General features: G+C 43.1%; 1 protein-coding gene across 3 annotated transcripts in view; it reads left to right on the top strand.

Moving 5' to 3' along the window:
- The window catches only part of EFCAB5 (EF-hand calcium binding domain 5), a 107,254-nt gene that overhangs the window by 67,981 nt on the left and 11,535 nt on the right, over window positions 1-27,738 (top strand). For all 3 annotated transcript variants that reach the window (XM_040338574.1, XM_040338575.1, XM_040338573.1), the window contains 8 exons: window positions 9,780-9,991; window positions 11,657-11,813; window positions 13,580-13,866; window positions 13,957-14,126; window positions 15,330-15,558; window positions 18,585-18,737; window positions 20,498-20,604; window positions 27,271-27,527. In XM_040338574.1, the coding sequence (XP_040194508.1) occupies window positions 9,780-9,991; window positions 11,657-11,813; window positions 13,580-13,866; window positions 13,957-14,126; window positions 15,330-15,558; window positions 18,585-18,737; window positions 20,498-20,604; window positions 27,271-27,527 (1,572 nt within the window). The remainder of the gene's footprint in view (window positions 1-9,779; window positions 9,992-11,656; window positions 11,814-13,579; window positions 13,867-13,956; window positions 14,127-15,329; window positions 15,559-18,584; window positions 18,738-20,497; window positions 20,605-27,270; window positions 27,528-27,738) is intronic.

Here is a 27,738-nt window from a genome sequence, read left to right as displayed (position 1 = left end):
GAAGGGGAAAAGAAAGAACAAAGGGGGTATGGCACTCCTGCCACCCCCACTAACTCCTATGATACTCCTATGATACTCACGGCACACTTTTGCCCCGAAATATCTCTCAAAAAAAAAAAAACACCCCCCCTCCCGACTTTACACTTTATGCAGCCGTAGGGACGTGCCCCCCCCCCACTACAATTCCCTCATACCAGTTCATCCTCTCATTATTACAGTATCCAACAGTAACCAACTAAGCCAGTTAGAAACTGCCCCAGGGTTAAAAATAAATATTTCAGGCATAACATTAACATACTTTCTATCCGTCTGTATTATTAATATAATTTATCAGGCTATTATTATAGAGGGGGAGTTCAAAAAGAGGGCAAGTTCAAATCTAGATATATAATATATCCCTCCTCCCTTAATCCCTCCTTCTCTTCCCCCCTCCTATCATTCCCATGGGCCCCTTTTCCTCTCCCCCCCCTCCCTTCCCTATTAACCTCCCCCCTCCCTTCCCTATTAACCTCCCCCTTGTGAACCCCCCGTCTATACTTATTGTGCTTTCTTAACAACCAGTTTATCAAATTGAACTGGAAGATTTAGTGTCTACGAAACAAAACAGACAAACACCAAAAAAAAAAGAATTAAAAAAAAAAAAAAAAAATAATATTTCCCTTTGGGCAACATTGCCTATCTCTACTCCCCTCCTGTGAACTATATTAAATCCCTTCACCATATGAAATACATCCTCCACTATTACTATATTATCCCCCCTTCTAAGTTGCTTCCTCCGTGATACCAAGAGGAAAAAAAAAAAAAAAAAAAAGGACCCATTACACCTCCCCCCTCCCTGTCCTCCCGGGACCAAGGCCTGAGCACTGATTGCCTACTTAAATCCATAGGGCAAGAGAAAAAAATAAAAAAAAACATCATACTGCATATGAAAAAGACCGGAAAAGAATATATATATATATATATATATAAAAATAAAGGGGGGCATGTACCACTCTTCTTGCTCTTCAAGCTTATCAAAATAAATATCATATGTTAAACTTTAAGCTATTTCATGTTCTGCCTTGTACCTAATACTCCCTCCCCTCCCCCCTGTGCATTCGTGCAACACACAAAAAAAAAAAAAAAAAAAAAAAACTATACAAAAACTTTCAAAAATCACACTTGACTTTATGGCCTCTGGCATTAGTGCCCCCCCTCCCCTCTATACCTCCCCCCTTACCCCCCCTTTTCATCCCTCTATACATCCCCCCTCCCCCTCCCCCCCGACACAATATCAGCCCCTGCCAAAAAAAAAAATAAATAAAAAAAAAAAAGGGGGGGGCCTAAAACACAAAAAGCCCCCCCCCCCCAAAAAAAAAAAAATTAATTCAAAAATTCATACATATATAACCATCTATACAAGGCAACATAAACATAGCCAGATTATACAGATTATCCAGTCCCCTTTCATCTGGCTATGAACCCCACTTATATTTAGCTCTTTAGCCGCCGTTATTCCCCCCGCCCCTCCTCCCCCCTCTCCCCGAGGAGAAGGAAACCATTCAAAAAGTCAAACAGAAAAAAAAAAAAAAAAGGGACCTCTTCCAAAAAAAAAAAGAGAAAATATAACCAGGACCTAGGTTCTTTTAAAGTCCACTGTTCTGGGATTCAGCTGCAGCCAGTCAGGTACCTCAAATGGTTCTGTTTCCAGAAATACAAAGAGGGCTGGAAGGTCGCCTCTTGACCGCAGCCAAAATGAGGACTGCCCTTTCTTGATAAGCACTGACATGGGGAATCGCCACCTATATGACCCCCCCCACACCTTTACCCGATCAAGTATTGGGCGAAGTAACCCTCTTCGGTGGAGGGTAGCGTTAGATAAATCCGGTAGGATTTTCACCATTGCCCCATGGAAGTCCATGGCGCCAACTTCCCATGCCTTTCGCAAGATCGCCTCCCTATGTGAGAAATAATGCAACCGACAGATAACATCCCTGGGACGACTATTGTCTTTTGACTTGGGACCCAATGCTCTATGCATTCTATCCATCACATAGTTCAATGGGGTCGTCTCTTTCATCAGGCTCTGCAAAATATGGTCAACAGTGTCCTGCAAGACCTCCTGGTCTGCTGGTTCTGGGACCCCCCGGATTCGAATATTGTTACGACGGCTCCTGTCCTGGAGCTCTTCCAACTGTAATTGAATAGAAACTGAGACGTCCCTCTGTATGCTCTTCTCCCTCTCTAGTACCCCCACACGTTCCTCCAGGGCCTTCAGCCCACTCTCCCCTGATGATGTACGGGCCTCTAGGCTTTGTATTTCGTTCCTTACCCCCTCAAGGTCCCTGGCATGTACCTCTTCTACCTTTGAGATCAGCTCCGTGATGTCTGCCCTGGTGGGGAGGGCTTGAATTAAAGCTTTCAAAATGTCCATCTCGCTTTTTAACTCACCAGCCTCCCGTGATAAAGGGGGTACTATGGCTCCAGCTAAGGCTGCGGACATACGGGGACTTTGTGGTGCAGTCTGTAGTGCCTCCACGTCTGATCTTACAGACATTACTTGCTGGGTTGCTAACATACTGGGGCCGCCTCTCCCCTGCACCTTTTCGTCAAAAACTCCGCTCTTACCTTCAGTGAGGCGATCCCCCCCCCTGTTTTATAGGGAAATACCGCTGGATCTCCTGCTGCTCCGCAAGCCTGGGTGTATGAGATAGTGTAGATGTCTGAGTCTGTGCTGCCAAGGCTGCGCTGCGAGATGTCCGGCTCTCCCGTTGTTTACACTGGTGCATGCCTCGTCCCCCCTCGTCACCACTATCCAATTCTGCAACAGGTACTCTGGACGGCTCTCTGGATGACCTGGACACCTGGACACTCGCTGTGCTTCCCTCCTTCGCCCAGACGGCCACAGGCAGCAGGTAAATAAATTGATATCTAGTTAGATAGCAGGTAGCAGATAGATAACAGCTTATGGGTACTTATGGGTGCAGGTCCGGGCGGCAAGTAAGATCCTTCCTGCCGCAATGTCCCACTCCCGTATCCCGCTCCTTCGGTCCACTACAGCGCTCTCTCCACCTTTCTACTCGTGAACGCCGCTGCTAGCAGGCAGGGAGATAGGTCTCAAGATTCGTAGCTTCCTCTGTAGATAGCGTGATCAGATAGCGTGTAGCGGTAGCGTGAATAACGGTCTACATGCTGGATCTGTCCTACCGACACAGGGGGAGGCTGAAAAGACCAGTCCACGCTACTATCCTGGCCGCATCAGACGTTACACCTGGAGCTGTGGAGGAGGGCGGGAGCTCTCCTCTTCTTCTAACGGCACTCTGTCAATGTCTGGCAACTGAGGAGACCAGTTGCTGGAGTTTTGAGAGAGGAAGGTCCCATTCTTGCCTGGGGTTCTAATGCCCCGTACACATGATCTGAATTTCCGTTGGGATAAACTCTGACAGATTTTTCTGACGGAATTCCGTTCAAGCTGTCTTGCATACACACTGTCACACCAAATTCCGACCGTCCAAAACGCGGTGACGTACAACACTACGACGAGCCGAGAAAACTGAAGTTCAATGATTCTGAGCATGTGTGGTTTTTTTTCCGTTGGAGTTCCATACAGATGAATGGAATTTTCTGAATTTTTATCGGAAAAAAAGAGAACATGTTGTCTTTCTAAGTCTGTCGGAATTTCCGATGGGGCACACACACAGTCCGAATATCTGATGAAAAAATTCCGCTTGACTTTTTCCATCGGAAATTCCGATCGTGTGTGTAACGGTCAGGGGTTAACGCCGTTTACAATATTCCATTCCACCAACTCACGACAGCTTATCAATACTCCACAATCCGGCAGATGAACACGGCCCATATGGATTCCCCAGAAACGAGACACACAGCTCTGTTCTCTGGTTCAAAACGGATAGACACTTTAATGGTAAACTCAGGCTTTTATACAGTTGGAAACCCTAAGGAACAATGACTTAACTCCACCCACAACATGACACAAGGAGCTCAATACACATCTTTTAGGAGACAGACATTCTGTCTCCGAGATAATCTACATGAGCTAATTACTAATCATTTACTCAGACAAGGTGACTCCGAGATAAGCTCTTCTCACCTGCTATACAATACACATTTATCATCAATAGAAATTCACACAATACAGTGTCAATTAGCATCACACAATGAAAGGTTCTTGAGAGCCAGACTAAGGTTCATTTACATGACACTAGCAGATGACATTAAACACATTAACAGTCTGTGTTCCCACATTGAATGAACCACTCTTTCTATTGACCGGTTGGGTTTAGAATCAACAACCTGTAATATTTCAAGATATCCTGGAATACATTGTGAATTATCATTATTGTCCCATCTCCTGTAATCCAAGATATCATTTCTCAGTCATCCTATGCCCCTAGTGGACATAGGATGACTTTAGACACAGGAGTCATCGGTGAAGCAGGAGTACTCCACACCCTGCAAGAGCCTCTGGGTCCCATGGGCCCTCCCGTTACAGTGTGTACAAGGCATAACTGTTCAACAGTCCTAGGTCTTTTTTGATGTATTTTTTTGTTTTGAGATGTGGCAAATATTTTTAATTGGTGAAAGGTCTGGACTGCAGGAAGGCCAGTTAAGACTCTTCTACTACAAAGCTATGCATGTTGTCATAGATGCAGTTAGCATTATCCTGCTGAAATATGCCTTCCCTAAAAAGGGGCATTATCTGGATGCTGCTCTAAAACCTGTATATATCTTTCAGCATTGATGGTGCCTTTCCAGATGTGCATATTGCCCATTCCATATGCACTAATACACCACAATACTATTAGAGATGCAGGCTAATAACAAGCCGGAAAGTCCCTCTCCTGTTTAGTGCAGAGGACACGGCGCCAAATTTAAATTTGTCTGAGCACATAACAGTTTCCCACTTTGCAGCAGACCATTTTAAATGCGCTTTGGTCCAGAGAAGATGACAACATTTCTGGACTATGTCCAGATATGGCTTCTTCTGTGCATATTAGAACTTTATCTTGCATTTTTGGATGGCACTGGGAACTGTGTTCAGAGTGTGATTTTTGTAAGTATTACTGAGCTCATGCGATGAGGTCTATTACAGAATCATGACTGTTTTTAATGCAGTGCAGTCCGAGGGCCCAAGGATCATGGGCATTCAATATTGCATTTTGTCCTTGTCCCTTGCACACAGAGGTTTCCCAGATTCTCTGAATCTTTTGATGATATTATGTACTGTAGATTATGATACAGGTATATTAATAATCTTTGCAATTTTACATTAAGAAACATTCTATAATTGTCATATATTATATATGATATGATATATTATATATATATATATATAATAACAATGTTTAGATGCAGCTTTTCACAGATTGGTGAACCTCTGCCCATCTATACTTCTGAGACATCCTGACTCCCTAAGAAGTAATTTTTTTGCCCACTCATTTTATTGACCTGTTGCCAATTAAACTAATTATTTGCAAAATTTTCTTCCATCTCTTCCTTGTTAGTACCACTTCCTTTTTTTGTCCTCTTACAACTTGAGTTGTTGCTGCCATCAATTTTAAACTTACCTTAAAATGCTATGTTTTCTCAGTTTAGGCATTTGATATGTTTTCTATTTTCTATTGTGAATAAAAATATGGGTTTATGAGATTTGCAAATCATTGCATTTGGTTTTTATGTAGATTTTACGCAGTGTCCCAACTTTTTTTTGGAATTGGGATTGTAATACAAATAAATAATAACTGTCCTGCGCAGTAACATGTATATGATAAAACTATCTTACGCAACAAAATGAAACAATGCAATTTTTTTTAATTGTATATACAGTAAAGCTAAAACTCTTTAAGGAATGAGGCGGGATTAGCAAGTAACCTGTCACGTTTTTTTGCTGTCTTCGCATGGGGAATTCATCCTCTCTTTTTGCACTAGTAACCATTTTCACCTAGACAAAGTTAGGGAATAGCTGAAATTTTGAGTTTCCAATAGGAACATTCGTTGTGACAGCTGTCTAAAGCCTCGTACACACGATCAGTCCATCCGATGAGAACGGACCGATGGACCGTTTTAATCGGTTAACCGATGAAGCTGACTGATGGTCCGTCGCGCCTACACACCATCGGTTAAAAAAAACGATTGTGTCAGAATGCGGTGACGTAAAACACGACGACGTGCTGAAAAAAAACGAAGTTCAATGCTTCCAAGCATGCGTCGACTTGATTCTGAGCATGTGTGGATTTTTAACCGAAGTTGGCTTTTTTTTAACCAATGGTTAAATAACCTATGGGGCCCACACACGATCGGTTTTGACCGATGAAAATGGTCCATCAGACCGTTGTCCTCTGTTTAACCTATCGTGTGTACGAGGTCTAAGAAAGTATTTTCCTTGTAGTGAGTTTCTCTTTCTTCCTGTTATGTCTATGGAACACAAAGTGAAGTGAAATCTCTTCAATGGAATATAGAAAGTAAAAAAATTACAGGGGCTTTAACTCCACCCTACTCTATCCAAAACGAAAAAAGAATATTTTTTTTGCCTTTAATTATAATCTAAGACATTGAGACATCTGTATTGATATAAAGTACACTGCATAGTTCTATAAATAAGAGGCGACCTAAAGCGATTCCTTGAGACCTAAGGGATACTCTGTGATTGACACGTTCTTGTTGGTCAGATGATTGTTGGATCTCTGCTCCAGGAATGTAATATGGTGCCTTCCATCTTGCCATTAGTCAATCCTTTTTGGGTATATTAACTTGCTAGCCTGTCATCCTTATATATCCTTCTGGTATTTTAGACCTAGACCTTGAGTAGACAATGGTCTGGTTGTGTTAACAGCAACCAATGCAAAGGCCAAATGCCCAAAGTATTCCTTCTTGGCTGATACCCATTGGGGAGTGGTCTAAAAAATCAACCCACAGCCAAATATAGAAAACTCTATTCTCTGCTGGTCAAAGCTTCATTGACTGCACACTCTAGGTAAAAATGAGCTGCATCAGGAGATTGTTGTAGCACTCGAAAATCTGCTACAACAGTCTCTTATTGCAGCTCGTTTCAGTCTAATTTTGGTGACACATTATTCGGGCTGTCAGAATCATAATAGCAAGAAGTTGAAAACAGAAGGCCGTGTCCATTGACTATATTAAACCCAAATTAAATTGGATCATGATCAATGATAAGCTAACCTGGTCGCTTAATACCGTTCAAACCAAATTTGATAAAACTTGGGACCCATGGACACAATATATCCCCTGTCTGCTTTATTTTCCTGTTTTTCAACAGAATTTTGCCATGTAGTAATGCAAGTCACCACTGGAATGGAGCCACCCCTCTCTGCTTCTCGTTTTACACATGATAAGAACCAGATAGGATGCAGACTTTATAGCTAAAGCACAAACTTACAAAATACTCTATATAGAATTTAAATATAGGTTAATTTGTTTTCCTTTGATCATTCTGATGTTTGCTTTGCAAGCTATATAGCTATCTTTGTTTGATCTTGAAACAGCATTTACAAATAAATCTCCTACTTAATTTACAACTCCCTTTATACTGTATATACCATATTCATGGCAGTCAATTAGGGTGCTATTGGGATGTGAAAATGTTTGCTCTAGTCATTATCGGATCTAGTGCTTTAGGAGGGGTAACTCCTTTTTTGGGGATTCCTGGCAAAGCACCTCGTAAGTTGAAGAGCTTTCATACTGTTTTAAGTATGTCAGGAAACCATGTGCCTGCTGACTCCTTGCCATGAGTATACCCATTCACATGACTGGTGTCCTAGGATGGTGCAGGGAAAGCATGCATTTTGGGTATAAACACTGTTTCAGCACTGTGGAGAGCTCCGGAGAGCTCTTCTGCTTGCCGAAATCTCCAATATAAATATTCTTTACTTTTAAACACTCTTCCTTTTAAAATAAAACACCCTCAAGAGTTACCATTTTGAAGAATGTTTTTCTATGTTCCTATGTATTTATTTAATGTAAAGTGGAACTTAATCCATCGATAAATGCTTCCAAAAACAATAACACTTAAAGGGGAGTTCCACCCAAAAGTGCAACTTCCGCTTTAAGCACTCCTCACGCCCTTACTTGCCACATATGACTTGTAATTTTTTTGGGGGGTTGTGGTGGCTTCGGTAGGAGTGGGACTTTCTGTCCCACTTCCTGCTTCCACCCAGGGACCACCTAGGCGACTCCTCCACAGCCCCTAGGTGGCCCCTCCCTCTAGGCGATCTCCTGGGACACATGACAAGTCCCAGGAGATTGCCTGTCCACTCCTAGAGCACAGTGCGACTCACGCATGCGCAGTGAGTGCCTGGCCGTGAAGCAGAAAGCTGCCACGGCCGGGTGCCCACACTGTGAATGGAGGCGCCGGCGGAGAGGGGGGGAGAGGAGCGGAGCTCCGGGCGGCCGATTCGCTGGACCATGGAGCAGGTAAGTGTCTGTTTATTAAAAGTCAGCAGCTACACTTTTTTTGTAGCTCCTGACTTTTAATAAACAGTAAAAGGCTGGAACTCCCCTTTAAGGCATGCCATCAATGATAACTGTCACATTTATTTGAACTCTCAACCTATCAAATGGCTGGTGTTATAAATGATTAAATATACAGCACCATCACAACTAGCACATATCAAACAGAGGCTGGGATGGCAGCTTCCTTGGCTGTAAAGGATAGGAGGGTTTAGTTCTACTTCAACATAGCTGCTTCTCTGGCAGTTTGGCATGTACAGCATAAAAAATAAATAGTGTTTTGGGTGCCTGGGAGGCACAGATGCATCATATAGCCCACTGTCAGCAGCTTTTCAAAATCAGTCACAGGCTGAAATACATGGCAGCTGTGTGCAACTGGGAGCTGTTTCCATTGGTACTCATGTTCATGGTCATATGCATTGGTGATGTATGCCCTCAATGCAGTAATTCATTTTTCGGAGCATTTGGCCCCTGATAACATACTTCCTTGTATGTGAGTACTGCTCAGAACAGCATCTAAGGCCCGCGTACACACGATCGGTCAAAACCGATGAAAATGGACTGAAGGTCCGTTTTCATCGGTCCAAACCAATCGTGTGTGGGCCCCATCGGTCAGTTAACCTTCAGTCAAAAAATGTAGAACTTGCTTTAAAATTTAACCGATGGATTGATAACCCGATAGGTCAAAACCGATGGTTAGTATGCAAAAGCATCGGTTAAAAACCCGCGCATGCTCAGAATCAAGTCGACGCATGCTTGGAAGCATTGAACTTCGTTTTTTTCTGCACATCGTTGTGTTTTACGCCACCGCGTTCTGACACGATCGTTTTTTTAACTGATGGTGTGTAGGCACATCAGACCATCAGTCAGCTTCATCGGTTAACCGATGACAACGGTCCTTCGGACCATTCTCATCGGATGGACTGATCGTGTGTACGCGGCCTGACACATACGGCTGTCACATATTTAAGCCTATTATAGACTTTGACATGCTCCTGGCAGTGGGCTGTACACTGTGACTTTGCTTCCCTTGAGCCCAAAGGCTTCTAGGTTTATGTATTTGTGCATGAGAATCATCTACTGGCTTTGAAAGGAGTGAAATGCAAAATATTGGTTAAGGATATTAAAATAAATCTGTTTTGCAAAAGTAATCCTGCCCAGTTTCAGTTAACAGTGTTCATAAATGTATTACAAAAATGTCAAGCTAAGCAAGGTGTGCTAATAATTGCATAAACTTTTCTTCTCAAATGCTTAATAGTGACAAAATAAAATTATATATGTGCACACTTTAATATCTTCACTGTGTGTTCCAGATCTATACAACATCATCTCGGACATTAATACTCGTGGTCCATCACGCATTCCCAGTGCTTTCAATGGAAAGGCCCTCAACTTGCCCCAGTTTGTCCAGTTAATGGAGACTTTTGTGGGAGATGCCCCACTTGCAGCTGTGGAGAAAGTCACGTCCTTTATTCAGAAGGAATACGTGGAAACTGAAGAGGAGAGAATTGCACTTCTGGCTAAAGTAATAGTTGCAGACTGTACATTATCTAGCACAGTTATAATTCCATTGTGCTAAACAGGATTCTATGTATTAATTTGCATGATTCCAACTTGAAATCCAAGGTTGATGGTGACATTATAAGGACTTTCACTAGAAGTGAAATATTATAAATATTTGAAAATACTTCTGGGAAAAAAAGAAACAAAAAATATAAATATATGACGTTATGTGGTTTACCTATCCACAGGTTTTTACAAAACTAAAATATTCAGCAATGAAACAAATTAAAAAATTCATTTTGCAGTACATTCTTTCTAAAAAAAAATTGAAGAAAAAGAAACAAAAAATAAATCAAACTGCACATTTAAATAACATAGGAATGCTTTTAAACAATTGTCAGTCATAACATTTTAAGTAAATTGCAGTTTTACAGTCTATTAATAAACCATTAATAATTTATGGGTGCTTAAACACTTCTGCACATGGTAAGTTTCCCCTACAGTTTGCCATAGCAGTGCAGATACAGTACCTCGCTTCTGGCACAAAGCTCTGAAGTGCCGGCAAGGTATGCCAGACCTTCAGAGCATATGCGCCAGTGATGTCACTGGCTGCACGCAGGGTAAATATCTCCTAAACAGCGCACATTTAGGAGATATTAATTTTACCTACAGGTAAGCCTTATTATAGGCTTACCTGTAGGTAAAAATTACCATGCTGGGTTTACAACCGCTTTAAGTATTATGGGCCAGATTCACGTAGCCCTTGGCGCAGCGTAACGTAACCGATTTAGGTTACACCCCCGCAAATTTTCTGTCTAAGTGCCCAATCCACAAAGCACTTACCTGGAAATTTGCGGCGGTGTATCCTAAATCCCTCCGGGGCAAGGCGCGCCGGACGTACTGCGCATGCTCCCGACGCAAATTTCCCAACGTGCTTTGCACGAAATTACGACGCGCCGACGTTTTGTGAATTGCGACGTGAAAAAAAGACTTGCGCCGGGAAAAAAAAATTCAAAAGCGACGCGGGAAAGATGGGTATACTTTTACATGGTGTAGTAATTTTACACTTTGTAAAAGGTGCCCTATCTTTGCGACGGCAAACTAACACTTGCGGCGACGTAACGACGGGAAAAAGTTTCGTGGATCGCCGTAACTGCTAATTTGCATACCTGACGCTGGTTTACTACGCAAACTCCCCCCAGCGGCGGCCGCGGTACTGCATCCTAAGATCCGACAGTGTAAAACGATTTCACCTGTCGGATCTTAGGGATATCTATGCGTAACTGATTCTATGAATCAGTCGCATAGATAGAACAACAGATACGACGGCGTATCAGAAGATACGCCGTCGTATCCCTTTTGTGAATCTAGCCCTATAAGTGTAGCAAACACACCTCTGTAGGTGAACTTGGCATTGAGTAAGCACATACAAATGTATTATATGACTTAATAAATATACAGTATTATTCACTTCTGTTTATACAGTTTTTCTTCTTTATCAGCAGACAAAATGTTTTGTTGTAGTTCCCAAGGAATGCAAAACTCCATAGAAGAAAAAAGATATTTGTCATAAAAAAATTGCATTTTTTTTTTCGTTTTTATAACTTTTGTTATTTCTAGCAACACAATGGTATTTTTTACAGGTTCATCAAGATGGTATTTTTTCATCTGTTTTCTTTTTTTACAGGTTCATCAAGATGCCCTTCTAGCACGGCAGAAGCTTGTCCTGCAGGCTCTCTTTGAGAAATGGGACAACGATGGGTCTGGATTCCTGGAGCTGGAGGAGGTAGACGGAGTTCTGATCAAATACAAGGAGGGGATGGAATTGGAGGCGATGGCTAAAGGTAAGATGTCTCTAAAAAAAGCAAATAATTAAAGTGTTTGCAAAGTCACATTGTGACTTTGCTGATACCCTCTCTGGTTTATACCGCTATTAACTACAGTGTTTTTTTAAATGACAAGGCTAAATACCTTTTTTCACGCAGCTGTGCAGTCACGTGATCCATTGGGAGGGGTTGAGATTCCCCTCGGACGTCAGCTAGCCAGCAGAGGCAAGTCACATGACCGCTCAGCAGTGGCATGAGAAAGGGTATTTAGCCTTGTTATTTAAAAAACACACACACTGTAGTTAATAACTGTATAAACAAGAGGGAATACAAGTATTTTTGCTGCATATTGCAGCGGAATAGCGGCTGAAGGGGCAGGAAGGTGATCGGCTCCCACAATGACATGCAGGGGGAGAGCAGTGAGGGGAGAGACTCAGATCGTAGAGCGGGATGATGGAGGCACATAAACTGACCACAGTATCATGGCCCAGCAGCCATGATTACTGTGGTGAGCACACACAGGGGGACACAGGAACAGGCTGGATCAACCAGGTATATTACAACATATAGGGACAAATTACACGGCATAAGCATTGTGCTATAGATCGTGCTTTAAAGGAACAGGATCCTGCAGATCCTGACTTGGCTTTTCTTTTAAAAAAGCTCTTCCAGCTACCAAGCAACTCTTATCGGTTAGTGAGGCTGGACATCACATTACAGGGCTAACTGAGAGGCTCAATAGGTAGATCAGCTTTTGCAGTGAAAATCTGTTTTGCACATAACTTACGCTGCCTATAGTTTTGATCTACTGATGGCTTTCACATATATTTTTCACAAAAAGTAATTCTAAAGTCTTAAGGTTTTTTACCTTAATACATTAAGGTAATAAAAAAAACATCTGTGTTGCAAAATCCCCCTCAGCTACCCCCCCCCCTTTTATACCTACCTGAGCCCAATCTCAATCCAGCGCTGTGCACGAGGCGCTCTCCCCACTCTCCCTTCTCACTGGGCAGATTAATAGCAGTGGGAGCCATTGGCTTCTGTTACTGGTAATCAAATCCAATGACGAGGGAGCAGGGGTGGGGCTGAGCCACCCTGTCTGTGTCAACGGATGCGGGAGCGAGGTCACAGAAGTGCCCCCATAGAAACTGGCTTTTTATGGAGGCACTCGACGAAGGGAAGTTGCCAGGTGTGCCAGCGGGGGACCCCAGAAGAGGAGTATCAGGGCTGCTCTGTGCAAAACCATTACACAGAGCAGGTAAGTATGATATATTTGTTATTTTAACCACTTCCATACCAGGCCTATTTTGGCACTCCTCTCCTACATGTAAAAATCTTTTTTTTTGCTAGAGAATTACTCAGACCACTATATATGTTTCTTTAGCAGAGACTCTGGGGAATACAATTACGATCATTGCAACTTTTTACGTCACACAGTATTTTTTGGGGGGAATCGTGAATTAAAATTAAAAAAAAACAGTAAAGTCAGTCCAAATGTTTTTGTATAATGTCAAAGATGATGTTGTTACGCCGCGTAAATGTCACACTTTAAAATTGCACACACTCATGGAATGGCGCCAAACTTTGGTACTTAAAAATCTCCATAGGCAACGTTTTAATTTTTCTTACAGGTTACCAGTTTAGAGTTACAAAGGGGGTCTTGGGCTAGAATACTGTATGCATTGTTCTTGTGGGTAGAAAGAACACAACCAAAGATATCCTGTTTCTGTCCACGGTTTCTTGAAATATAAATTAAATACTTACTGTATATTTCTCTTTTGCAGGCAGAGAGAACTTGACCTCCTCAAAATCTCAGCGAGGGTCAAGTAAGTTGTCAGCGAGTGAGTTCTTTAGGTACATCTTGGGTGTCATCCATGAGCTACCAGGACCAGAAGAAGAGGCTTTTGAGAATGTGATCGAGTTTCTAACCTCCAGCGTTGAGCGTACACAGGCAGATAAACTGAGAGGAGCCAGCCGGAGAAAGTGGCTGCAACACATTCAGACCATTGCTGAAACTAGTGGTGGCAGACTAGATTCAGTATATAAAGCTGTATCTCAGGCCCTTTGCAAGGTTAGTGTTGGAAACATCAGAATGCACTAAGCAAAAATACTCGATATGAACTTGATTTCTGAATAAATCATGCTCCTGTTTTACTATAAGGATGCAGAGGCCCATGGAAACAACAAAAAGATCAGTGCAAATATTGGCCTACTAGAGCAAAGCTCACCTGGAGAAAGATGGAATGAGGTTCTACGTTACGTTGCTTGTACCTCGGAGGATGCTTTATATGTATTAAATAAGACGCTCAACAGAGACATGAAAGGTGTCAGGTAAAACAATAACCACACGTGTGACTTACTTTCATACTTTTCACTGTGGGACTTATTTTAAAACAATGATATTTTAGCTTTTAGCAATGTACTTTTAATTTTGGGATTATGGGTTGTCAGTGATATGTCTGTTGTAAATTTTACTTGGCACCTTCTATCTAACATATGCATTTCTGAGACTTGTGGGTAGATTCAGTAAGATCGCCGTAACTTTGCGGCGGCGTAGCTTAAGGAATTTAAGCTATGCCGCTGTAAGTTAGCGAGGCAAGTACATGATTCTCAATGTACTTGCCTGCTAATATACGGCGGCGTAGCCTAAAGCGGGCGGGCGTAAGGAGCGCCAAATTCAAATGACTTGGAGGGGGCGTGTTTCATGGTAATGAGGCTTGACCTCACGTTTTTGACGTTTTTTTTCACTGCGCATGCGCCGGGCGACTACATTTCCCAGTGTGCATTGCGGTTAAGTACGCCGCACGGGCCTATTGATTTCGACATGGACCCGATTCACGGACGACTTACGCAAACGACGTAAAAAATTTGAATCTCGCGGCGGGAACGGCAGCCATACTTTAACATTGTTATTCCACCTAACAGGTGGAATAACTTTAGGCCTACTAAGGCCTTACGGAAACGGCGTAAATCGACTGCGGCGGCCGGGCCTACTTTCGTGAATCGGCGTATCAACTAATTTACATAATCTACGCCGACCGCAATGGAAGCGCCACCTAGCGGCCATCCAAAATATTGCAATCTAAGATAGGACGGCGCAAGCCGTCGTATCTTAGATATGTTTAAGCGTATCTCTGTTTGAGCATACGCTTAAACATACGTCGGCGTAGATTCTGAGTTAGGTCGACTTATCTACTGATAAGCCGGCCTAACTCTACCTGAATCTACCTAAAGGTGCCCAGGGTGAAGATGCCAAACTGCACTCAGAGTCAGTAGCTATGTAGGACAGGATTAGATATGCAGGAAAAGTCTCTTGTAGACGATGCATTATACTGTAGTACACATTACCTGCATTGATCCAACATTTTAGTCCCCAAACATTGTGTGGTTGCTGTAAAATAATAATGGACCACCCTGATGTATTGGAATGTTGCACATAATACCACTGCTGAAAAATGAACTGTATTATACTTGTATTAAAGACCAGGATTTTAAAACTATCAACATCAACTGTTATCATGGTCTTTGTGTCAGTTTTGCAGCAGTGGACAGCGGGATACCGCAGCATGTTCCTCGAGTCCAGTATCATGGTAACATTCAGTTCTGGAACAAAGATCGCCCTGAAGAAGAGCGGAAGGGATCTCTCATTGTACTGCCACTTATAGATACACAGCAGCGGGTTTTTGGGACCCTCAGCATTGACACCCTAAGAGAACCGCGTGATAGAAATATCTTCCTAACACATGAAATAAGCTTTTACCAGGTGTGTAAGGATGACCTCTTCTAAACCAATTAAGTTAATGTGTGCGTAATGTATCTACTACACCTTTCTATTCCAAATCAAGACATAACCTTTCTTCTTATTAGTCTTTGAACAAAATTGATTATGCAAAACAAATAGATTACAGGCAAGATAGGTTTCAAGTTATAGAATTTCAGAAAGTATACATTTAAAGGGCTGCTGGAAGTCAGTTTATTGCGTCAATTACCATTATTATTGTCACTACAGGGGTGATTATAGTTACTACTAAAGTTACTACTAATGTACATTGACGACTTTATCCTATCCTTCAGGGGATTATTCTCTGAATGAAACCTGTACGAAAAGAAATATGTCACCAACCTAGAACAAATATGCACTTAGTGAAGTCAAATCTCTTTTTATAATAAAGTACGTTTAAAAAACAATAACTGCAACCTCACTGCTCTGTACATATGCACAAATGCAAAGACACATTTTTAGGCCGTCCACATAAATGTAAACAGCAGTTGCACCCATAGGTGTGCACAGCCTAATGTATTGGGGTGTGCACCTCAAAGCTCAAACACACATTCGTGTGTGTGTGTGTGTGTGTGTATATATATATATATATATATATATATATATAATATGGCAGTGGACGATACTTTCTTTTTTTTTTTACAATATGTTTTTACAATAATTTATTATTATTATTATTATTATTATATTTTACAATGTTCAGGAGCCCAACTGGGGACAATCAGGGGTCTAAACCTTTCTCTGTTTCACTTTTGAGACAGAGAAAGGGACTGAATACAGATTCCCCAGTCCCTTTCTCTGTAGCCAAGCAGCAGGGGGAATCTATGCAGCAATAGGAAATTAGGATGTGCCCAGGCACACCTGGCACACCCTGTGCACACGCCTATGGTTGCACCACACATTTGAGGTATTGCTGGAGACATCAAATTGAGAGCAATAATTCTAGGGCAATAATTCATGATTATCTCTAACCTGATACCTTGTAAAGGCTTGTGTATGGACAATCTTTGCTACAGTCGATTTTTGCCATTTCACGGGTTTTAGGACTGGACCAGTTTGATAGATTTTTACTAGACGCAACCCTACCTATTACATTTTACCAGAAAATTGTGCATTATATTGTTTGTGTGCACTAAAATTATTTGGGAGTATTTATTCTTAAGAATATGCATGTGACTGCAAATATTGTGCTACATAAAAAAATTGCAACTGCCACCATTTTATTCTATAGGGTCTCTGATTTCAGAAAGTATTATATATATAGTATATTAGTTGCAATATATATATATATATATATATATATATATATATATATATATATATATATATATATATATATATATTAGTTGCAATATATATATATAATAGTATAATATAATAGTTTGGGGGTTTTAAGTGATTTTCTAGCAAATAAAGCAGATTTTAACATGTGTGAAAGATTACTAAATTGCCCAGGGCACAAAGTAGTCAGAAGTAGATCAAAAAGAGATCAAAAAGAGTTCTGAATTTCATTTGACTTCACTAAGTACATGTTCTAGGTCAGTGAAAGAACTTCACCACAATCTTGAAAATGTTAAAAAGACACAATTAAAATTGTTAACAAATGTTAATTGTAAAATACATACTTATGTTTACAAGTAGGCTAACATTAAATAAGTGAAATAAGGTTATTGCGCAAAATATAAAAAAAACACATAATAATAAATAGTGATAAAATCACAAGTGCAAAGTGGAAAAAAGTGACAAAATAGATCAAATAATAAAAATAGAAGATAAATAGTAGATGTCCACCAATCCCAGAGAGGAATGAGTAACTGCACCAAAAAACTTCAATCTGGTCTCCCAGAACTCTCACCTCACCAATGGATCAAGTCAGCAGTACAGTATAAGATGTATCCATCTGCATACAATATTTCACACACAGACCTGCTTGCAGTCTCACGGTGCGGATAGCCCAAAATCCTAGCCCGTCTCCTTTAAAAGTACCTATAAGGTCTCCATACCCGAGAACAAGAGGGACAAAAGAGGGTCTCCAATAGTGTAGTATTTAAGACTTAAGGGGATATTTATTGCGGTGTAAATACGCTTACATGAAATATAAAAAACGAGTGCATAAAAACATAGACAGTGGCGTCCACAGCGCTGTCTCACGTCACTCCTGGTGTACGTCTGTCCACGGCCAATCCCTACGTGTTACGACACAGTCACGTGTCTTCATCTGGGGAACCTGATTGGTCGTGCCGCCTGAGAATTTATATGTACAGACCGGAAGTCTGCTGGCCGCCATTCTCTTGAAGACCATCGCTTCAATAATAGCGCGGCCATAGCACGGTCATTAGTAATGGCAAAACTACCAGAAAATGAGCTGGAAATTTTTTTTTTTTGTAAAACGACTGCATAATCCATAATATATAACTGCATTTGGTATTAGATGGTGTCAGCTAATACGGAAAATAAAGTACAGTGAGGTACAGCACAGTACTAACATTAAATGCATTCTCGTTTTCGAGTAACCCCAGCTTCCATCTTATCTAAGGAGAACGTCCCTGATTTCTGGCTTCTTCCCTGTGTCCTTGTTTTTTGGGCACATGCGTCCTCAGTGCTCTAGCTGGGAAATCATATTGTTTACAAATTGATATAGTATCAGCAACATGTAAATAATACAGTAGCAGGTAGGGTACTGGTACACATTTGTGGATTTGGCAGAGCACCCAGCAGCCTTGGCTGAAAACTCTTGGAATATATAAAGTTTATGAGGAGTCTGTTGGGCAGTGCAGCTACATCATTCTTAACTAGGGCAGAAATTAAGAAACAAAGGGGAGAAAATAAAAAGAAAGGTGGTTACTAAATTAAATACTGTATATTTTCTCAGAACACTTTTTTGTAACTAGTTTTTACATTTGTCAAGCTATGCAAGTTAGTTTTTCCCAATTACAGGAATATAAAATTAATGTGGTTTCTCTACTCTATATATCTGCTTTACGTTTTATAATGGTGTGTTTCTCCAGGGTGTGACAAATGCATTCAGTTCAGCATACCACCATATACAGAGGAAGAGAGATATTCTACAACTTGTGAGCAGTGCATTTGCCTGGATTTATAGCAGAGCTCCCAACATCCGAGTTATAGACACATACCTAATGGAGCCCTGTACAGACAAGGTACCATTATTCGGACTAAAAGCAATCTATATGTGTTGTTGAACCTAATCTTGATTACCACCCAGTTATCTGAGGCCTAGGGGTCAGTGCCCACCAGGTACTCTATCTTCATGCTCCCATGTTTTTGTTGGTTCTTCTATGTGGTGAAATTACTTCTACCAACACTGCCCTCCGCATTTCGGTGTATATGTGACAGGGGAAACAAAATTAGACTATGAGTTCTTTCAAAGCATGGGCTGTTATGAATACTTCTGCATGCAGTAAACTGCAGATCACCCACTGCGGGCCCCTTGCTGTCTGTAGGACCAATGTAAGAAATATATATATATATATATATATATATATATATATATAACATTGGCATCCTACTTGCTTTCATATGTTACCTGGAATAGCTCTTTAATGGGAACCTTTAGGGCCTATTCACTTATTCACCTATTCAGGCAGTGATTGCAATGTGTTGTGCATTAACACGTTTTGCATTAGAACAGCGCCCTAATGTGGTAACAATTGCACATGTCCCTTTGCTTCTTTGGGGTCACATCTTATATTAAATCTCTATCAAAAAAGGTAAAAAAAAAGTTTTGGCTTTAAATATACTGGAAAGTAAACATTTCCTAAAGAGGCTGCGGCTGCTGAAAATGCTAGTGGCATGGCTGTTATACTGACCCTGCAGCTTCAATACTGTCTGAGTCATTTCCCCAGGCCAATTATGCAGATCAGGGCGGTCAGAACTTAGTCCTTATGTACATCCTTGTTCCAGGGGGAGTGACTGAAAACATTGTGTGGATCATCATTTGCAGAATAAGGCAGCAATGTTTTTCTTTGGAAAGATTTCTGTAACGGTCAGGGGTTAACACCGTTTACGATATTCCATTCCACCAACCCAAGACAGCTTATCTGACACTCCACAATCCAGCAGACACGATCCATATGGATTTTTCCAGAATAACGAGACACAAGCTCTGTTCTCTGGTTCCAAACGAATGAATACTTTAATGGCAACTCAGCTTGTTATATACAGTTAGAAAGCCAAATATGGACAATGACTCAACTCCACCCATAACATGACACAAGGAGCTTCAATACACATTATTTTAGATAATGACATTCAGATGAGCTAATTATTTCTCATTCCCCAGACGTCCTGACTCCGCGACAAGCTGTTCTCACCTGATACACAATACACAGACGTCTGACCTTTAGAGGGTGCTAAGTCACATTCCACATCTTATCATCAATAGACTTTCACACAATGAAAGGTTCTTGAGAGGCAGACTTAATTAGCACAATAGACAATAGAATGCAATCACAGCTTTTATCACTACAGCCAGGTAGACTTAATTAGCACCTCAACAGTCTATGTTCCACATTGAAGGAGACACTCTATTGACCTGTTGGGTTCAGAATAAACAACTTGTAATATTTCAAGATATCCTGCAATACATGAATTATCATTATTGTCCCATCTCATGTAATTCATGATATCATTTCTCAGTCATCCTTTGCCCCTATTGGACATAGGATGACCCTAGACCCAAGAGTCCTTAGTGAAGCTGGCACAGGAGTACCCCGCATCCTTCAAAAGTCTCTGGGTATCACGGGCCATTCTGTTACAATTTCCTTTTAAAAGTTGCATCAAATTTATGGTTGTGCAGATCTTTTTTGTTTATTCTGTTGCTACATCTAGATACCTCCATGGTTTTCAATATAACTTTTTACAACAAACTGCTGTTAGATTAGATCTCTTTGTGTTCTAGGAACAGGGTTATGCGTTTCGAAATATGATGCACACAGACAATAACACTGGCATATCTGAGACCTTCTCTAGTCCTGCCACACTGCGAAGACGGGACAACCTGTTCAGGTCAGCATATTTTTTTTAATATGTGCTATGTATGTACTGTTTTGGGAGTAATAAATTGAGATTTTCCTAGCTTGTGACGGAAAATATTAGTTATATGAAGACAGGAGGCGAGTATCTTATGCATTATCTTCCTTTAATAATGCGCACAGCAGAAATACAACTTTCAGTGAATTTCAATAATAAAAGAACTTTTATAAACAAACTACAAGTCCCAGCAGTCCTCTGGGTATGCCGGCCAATCACACGGCAGGTCAGGTAGTATATAAGGGACTGTCTCTTTAAACACCTCCTCTTTCTTGGAGCGAAACTGGTAAGGACTTGAAACCGAAAACTTCAACTGCAACTAGTCTTCCGTCCGTCAGGAATCGGATCCGGCGAGTCGAGCAGGTAGACGTCCCAACGGGGAACAACAACGGAGAACACTCCGGAAACTTCTCAGCCCGTGGCTCGTGTGTTTCGTTCATCAATAGCCTGGAACAACATGAGATAAAACCGTGATAGGGTTGGGTCGGGTGGGAAGATACTCGCCTCCTGTCTTCATATAACTAATATTTTCCGTCACAAGCTAGGAAAATCTCAATTTATATATCAGACAGGAGGCTCATATCTTATGCAAGTTCAAAGTCATACATGGATATACATACAGTGTTAAACTTGACTAATCAAAATAATAACAGAATCACAGAACTGTCATAGATACGTGGTCCTCCGGTCTAAAGTAAAATTGGCGAAAGGTGGTCTCGGAAGACCAGTCTGCCGCCATCAGAAGATCCGAAAGTGAGCCACCCGAGGTGATTACCTTGGTAGCCATGGCACCCCTGGAAGAATGGGCACCGAACAGAGTGACATCAATCCCAGCCATGTCCATGGTGAACCTCACCCACCGGGCCAGCGTGGCCGAGGAAACCGGAAGATGTGGGCGTACGTAGGAGATGAGAAGTTGTGACAACGACGGAGATCGTAGCGCAGCTGTTTGTAACTCATAAACCTGCAAGCAGCGAACCACACATAAGCGTGGATGTGATGGAAAAGACGGATAGAAAACCGATTGTATTCTTGTTTTTGTACGACGAACAACCGAGAACTGAACGCCCCGGGGTGAAAATTGGCGCCTAGAAATGTCTAAGGCTTTGAAATCAGATACTCGTTTGATGGAGATTAAACATAAAAGAACAGTAAGTTTAAAGGACAGTAGTTTTAGCGGGAGAGCGTCATTGTCCTCCCATGTAGAAAACATGTTCAATACCAATGCCACGTCCCAAGTGTTCTGATATCTGGGATGTGGTGGACGTTGGAATCTAACACCTCGTAAGAGGCGGCACACCAAGGGATGTCTACCAACCGGAAGGGAATCTACCGGGCAATGGTAAGCCGAAATGGCTGATCGATACACGTTGATGGAGCTATATGATCTCCCGGATTCAAATGAATCCGCCAGGTAATTAACTATCATTGGTACAGGTGCGTGAACGGGATCAATTTGCCGTTGATCACACCAACGTACCCAGTTTCCCCAGGCTGATCGGTACGCCGATCTAGTCCCGGGGGCCCAGGCCAGGGCGATGAGGTCCCTAGCCGTTCGTGAAAGGTCGCTACTCGAGTCCGGGACCCCGAGACCAACCAAGCGAGGAGATGAAGGTCGTGACCCACTACCAGGGGATGGGGTTCCCCTGTTGGATTGGATAAGAGATGTGGAACCCGGGGAAGCAGTCTGGGGAGATCGACAGTCATTCCCAGGAGCAGGGGAAACCACGGTTGTGCTGGCCACCAAGGAGTGATCAACACGACCGAGGCCCCCAGGTTTGCCACATGTAGGAGAACCCTGAGGATCATTGAGAAGGGTGGAAACGCATAATGCGTCCCTTGTGGCCAGGTCTGGCGAAGGGCGTCTATCGCCTGGGCCTCGGGATCCGGTCTCCAGCTGAAAAAGTGCGGGAGTTGCCGGTTGAGGCGTGAGGCGAAAAGGTCCATGGAAAAAGGACCCCACAGTCGAAGCAGGGAGAGGAATACCAAACGGTCCAGTCGCCAATCGCTGGAGTCGGTGAGGTACCGAGAATTCCAGTCCGCAACCAAATTCGAGGTGCCTGGGATGTATTCTGCCAAGGGAACGATGTTGCGTTCCAGACAGAAATGCCAAAACTCCTTTGCTAGAATTGCCAGGGTTCTGGATCTGGAGCCTCCTAGGCGGTTGACATATTGGACTGCGGTCACGTTGTCCATGCGTAGTAATACACAGCAATTGGATACGTTCGGCAGAAGGCTCCTGAGGGCGAAAAAGGCCGCCGTGAGTTCCAACGCATTGATGTGTAGTATAGACTCCTCTGCGGACCAGGTCCCTCCTGTGGTGGAGGGTCCGCAGCGAGCACCCCAGCCGTGTCGGCTCGCATCCGATTCTATAATGTAATCCGGATTGGAGCTGAAAATGGTTTTCCCATTCCAATCGATGGCGTGTCTTAACCACCAGCGTAACTCTACCACAGCTTCCGCATCCAGTGGTACCTCGTCTGAGTAGCGAAGACCCTGGCGTAGGTGAAGCGCTTTGAGCCTCTGAAGGGCTCGATAATGAAGGGGTGCCGGAAAGATGGCCTGTACCGATGCCGATAAAAGTCCCACTAGTCGTGCCAAGCCGCGTAGGGACACTCGCCGTTTGTACAATACGGAACGAATCTCCTTGCGGATAATAGCCAGTTTGGTCTTGGGCAAGCGAAGGACAGCGCGATTGGTGTCCACTAAGAATCCCAAAAATTCCATCTCTTGAGATGGAATCAGGATGGACTTTTCGCGGTTTATGACAAAGCCTAGTTCCTGGAGTAAGTTGACAGTCCAGGAGGCATGTATGTTTGCCAGGTGGATGGAACGAGCCATAATGAGCAGGTCGTCCAGGTAGATAATTAATCGTACGCCTCTGCTCCGTAGGGCCGCCACCACGGGTTTCAGCAACTTGGTGAAGCACCATGGGGCGGAGGATAGCCCGAAGGGAAGGCAGGTGAATTGCCATATCTTGTCCCTCCAAATGAAGCGTAGAAGGTGTTGGGAGGAAGGGTGAATGGGGACTGTGAGGTAGGCGTCCTTCAAGTCCATGTCCCCGGGACGCAGGAGGTCCCTCAGATGATGAATCCCTTCCATTTTGAAGTGTCGATAAACGACGTGCTGATTGAGGGTTTTTAGATTTATAACGGGGCGGAATCCACCATCCTTTTTTCTGACCAGAAAGAGGTTGCTGAGAAACCCTGGGGAGAGAGGGTCCACCTCTATGACGGCCTGTTTGGAGAGGAGAGCTTGGAGCTCTTGGTCTATAAGTATCGAGTTTTGGTTTGAGAACCGGATGGGGTGAGGTACCACATTCAGTTCTGGTAAGGAATACAGTTCTATCTGATATCCCGTAACCGTGTTGAGTATCCAGGGGTCTGCCGAAATCGCAGACCAGGCGTGGATAAAATGTCTCAATCTTCCCCCTAGGAGAGTGTGAAAAGAATACTGGTGTGTGGCACTCACCGGTAGAAGGTCTTGAACGGGGATAGCCTCTCCCTCCGCGTCCCCTCCAGGGACGTCCGCGTGGCGGAAAGAATGGTGCTGGTTGAGCCACCGGGATTGGGTATGACTGCGGAGCCTGGCTGTACTGAGCGGGAGCTCTATAGTATTGCCTGTTTGCGGAGTAGCGACCGGCAGAACGGCCCCTGTTTCTGCCGGCCCTAGGAAAAATTTTGGCGGTCCCTGATTTCTTCAGTGACGATTGGGCCTTGTCCAGACTCGTGTACAGTCCGACCATTTTATTAATATCCTTGATAAGGGAATCGCCAAAGAGCATGCCTTCGGCTGACGGGCCAGGTTCTGAGTCTGCGAGATGGGATAGCTGAGGATCCAATCTCATCAAAATGGAGCGGCGACGCTCCGTGGAGCAAATGGTATTTGCGCTGCCTAACAGGCAAACCGTTCTTTGGGCCCAGCCTCTGAGCTGATCCAAGTCCACCGGCTTATCCGAGGAGGAAGCTTGCTCAGCTATATTCAAAATTTTTGTGACAGGGCCAAACAGGTCGAGGATGCGATCCTGGATGGAACGAAAGGATCGTTCGATACCCTTTTTTGAATATTTGCCCTGCTTAGTAAGGTACCTGAGCAGTACCGGGTCCACCTCGGGGGTGAAAACCGCCTTTTTCGGGATGCATGGGCGAGGACACTCCGCTCTCAATTTGTTGCGGTTGTTTTTATCCACGGACCTGCGGGCCCAGTATTGGATATATTGGGCAACCTCCGGAAGAGGGGCCCATTCTCCAGAGCGGGGGTGAGAAATCCCTTCTGGATCGAAGAAGGGTTCTCCCCTAGCGTCTAGAATTGTTTCGCCCTGGGTTACAGGGGTGGCGTTGTCAGTGGGCGCCATATGCCCACTACCCTCATAATCAATATCATCAACATCATCATCAGACTCGTAGGCGTCTGCCGCCTCAGATTCCGCGGACGAATCAGACGTGTCCACAAAGGAATCAGGTTTGGACCGTCTTGCGGACCTTTGCCCCTGCGTTTGCTGCTCCCCGAGGCTCAGGGGTCGGTGAGAGTCTGGGAGGGTAGTGGGTCGGCAGACCGGGTTGGGTGCTGCCTGGGGCACATTATTTACTTCCCCTGCCGGGGAGTCGCATGTTGTGGGAACGTGTTTGCGCTTATGAGTCGCCTTGCCCTTTTTTGTGGGCGGTTCACCACAGCCTGGGGGACCAGGCATGACAGGAGCAGCCAAGTGTGTCATAGGGGCCGAAGCCATGGCTACTTGTACCGAATGGTTAATGAGTTCCTGGATCTGGGCAGCAGTCAGGAATATGGGGCTATGAAGAGTGTGGTCACCTCCATTTGGGGTGACAGGGGATTCAGTATGCTCCTCATCAGCCATGGTAATTACCAGCTGAGGGTATAACCTTGTTAAAAAAGGTAATTAAAAGGCAATTAGGGCAAAAAGGGGAAAGCAGGTGGGAAGATTTTCCACACTCTGATTCCACTAAGCACAGTTTAACTGGGGCTCCCCAGAGTATTTATACCAGCTCAGCAAGGTTTAAACTTAGGGTAAACCTATCTCTTATTAAATAGATAAATTATTAATTATTATTAATTATATTAATTCTCTAACAGGGGCCCTCAGGGACGTCCTACCCGTACAGCCGACTACTCCACACTGGAGCAGCGGCGAACGGTAGGCGTGTCCACGTTTAGGAGAGCGTAATCTCGCGAGATTACGCTTCCTGAGTTGTGATAGGACGGCGCTGAGGTCCGCCGAGCCCGCCCCCCGCAGCGCGCGATGTGCTGATTGGAGGAGCGCGGGAATGCTTCGATACGCCCCCTCAGAGACGGGACGCTCTGAGGGGGAGCGCGCGGTGTCTGAGAAACTGACAGGAAGGCGCCAAGATCTGTAAAATGGCGCCGACCTGCAACGAATCTACCTCAGAGAAAACCAAACCTCTTGTAGAAAAACGCTGTCGCTTAAAGCGACAGCTACAGGCACCAAAATTATGTATGCATTACATGATACAAATATCATCACCTTATTACAGATTAAGTAATGTAATATCATACAAATAGAATATCATACAAATATGTATTTGGTTAAAAATATATAATGGGAAATATAATGGGAACAAGTCCCAAACGAAGTCCCATTAAATATGAAAAAAATCTTTTTTCAAACAGTAAAATTATATCTGAGAATAATATACTCATCTGATTTCATGCTGTGAGCAGAAAGAAAGAGGAGGTGTTTAAAGAGACAGTCCCTTATATACTACCTGACCTGCCGTGTGATGGGCCGGCATACCCAGAGGACTGCTGGGACTTGTAGTTTGTTTATAAAAGTTCTTTTATTATTGAAATTCACTGAAAGTTGTATTTCTGCTGTGCGCATTATTAAAGGAAGATAATGCATAAGATATGAGCCTCCTGTCTGATATATAACTGTAAGTGGTAGCACAAACTAATATTCAGTTGGTGCTGGGGACCGGTAAAAGACATGTAAGCCATAAGCCTTGTACTTGTAAGTTATTGGTTTATTAGTAAATTAGTAAATTAGTGTACTTGCCACACAAGCTTTAGTTGGTGTTTAACTATTTTAACAATGCTGAGAACCCTTACTGCACGTTTACTAGCTTTATCTTATCCACTTGTATACTATTGACATTAGGTACCGTTGACATCTAGGGCCCCTGTAACATGACATCTAGGGCCCCTGTAACATGACATCTAGGGCCCCTGTAACATGACATCTAGGCCCCCTGTAACATGACATCTAGGGCCCCTGTAACATGGCATCTAGGGCCCCTGTAACATGGCAACTAGGGCCCCTGTAACATGGCATCTAGGGCCCCTGTAACATTACATCTAGGGCCCCTGAAACAACTTTCAACAGCAAGAAATAGCAATCACTAACAAGCATTAGCAGAAGAACAACCACTGTTCAATTTTCTGTTATTGTACTCTGTATATGATTATTAATTGTCAAACAAAAAGCAGGGCAAGGAGTGTTAATATACTAATATATTTCTACTTGCATTAGCTGTATACGTAGATGGATTTGTTATGAATATAGCAAGAGATAGGTAGAACAAACCGTAGGGTTTTAATACAATCTTAGCTTTCAGATACAAATATGATAAAAGAATATATTATAATCGAAACTGTTGTTTTTAACAGGGATTACCTATTCAAGTGTGCAGATAGCTCTGAGGTTATCACCACTGATGCCTATGGAGAACGCCATATAGCTGTACCTATCCGTGACCATACAGGAAGAGCTTTAGGTGTACTGGACCTAAACACTGGCGGCTGTAAAGAACTGCCCCCTCATGAGTATCAGGATCTGCAGAAAATGCTACAGATGTTGCAGGAAGCATGCAATGAACTTCTGGATGATCAGCAATTTAAGGATACAGCAAAAAAGGCTGTCTTAGGCAAGTCTGTTACTTGGGACTGGGGGAAAATACACCAATAGAAACCAATTCAGCAAGAATTAGTACTGCTTTAGTGCTAGCCAGGGCAGCCATTAGAAATTATGGTGCCCCCTACACAGCTTTAGACCTGCTGCCAAAAATTACTCTCCTATCTCCAGCCGCGACCTGTGAACTGGAGGTGGGGGCTGCTGCCCAAAAAAAAAGTGTTTTA

Source organism: Rana temporaria, chromosome 2 (genome assembly GCF_905171775.1).
Source record: "Rana temporaria chromosome 2, aRanTem1.1, whole genome shotgun sequence".
Classification (NCBI taxonomy): domain Eukaryota; kingdom Metazoa; phylum Chordata; class Amphibia; order Anura; family Ranidae; genus Rana; species Rana temporaria.
The sequence above is the reverse complement of the archived record's forward strand: the minus strand, read 5'-3'. Positions and strand labels throughout refer to the sequence as shown.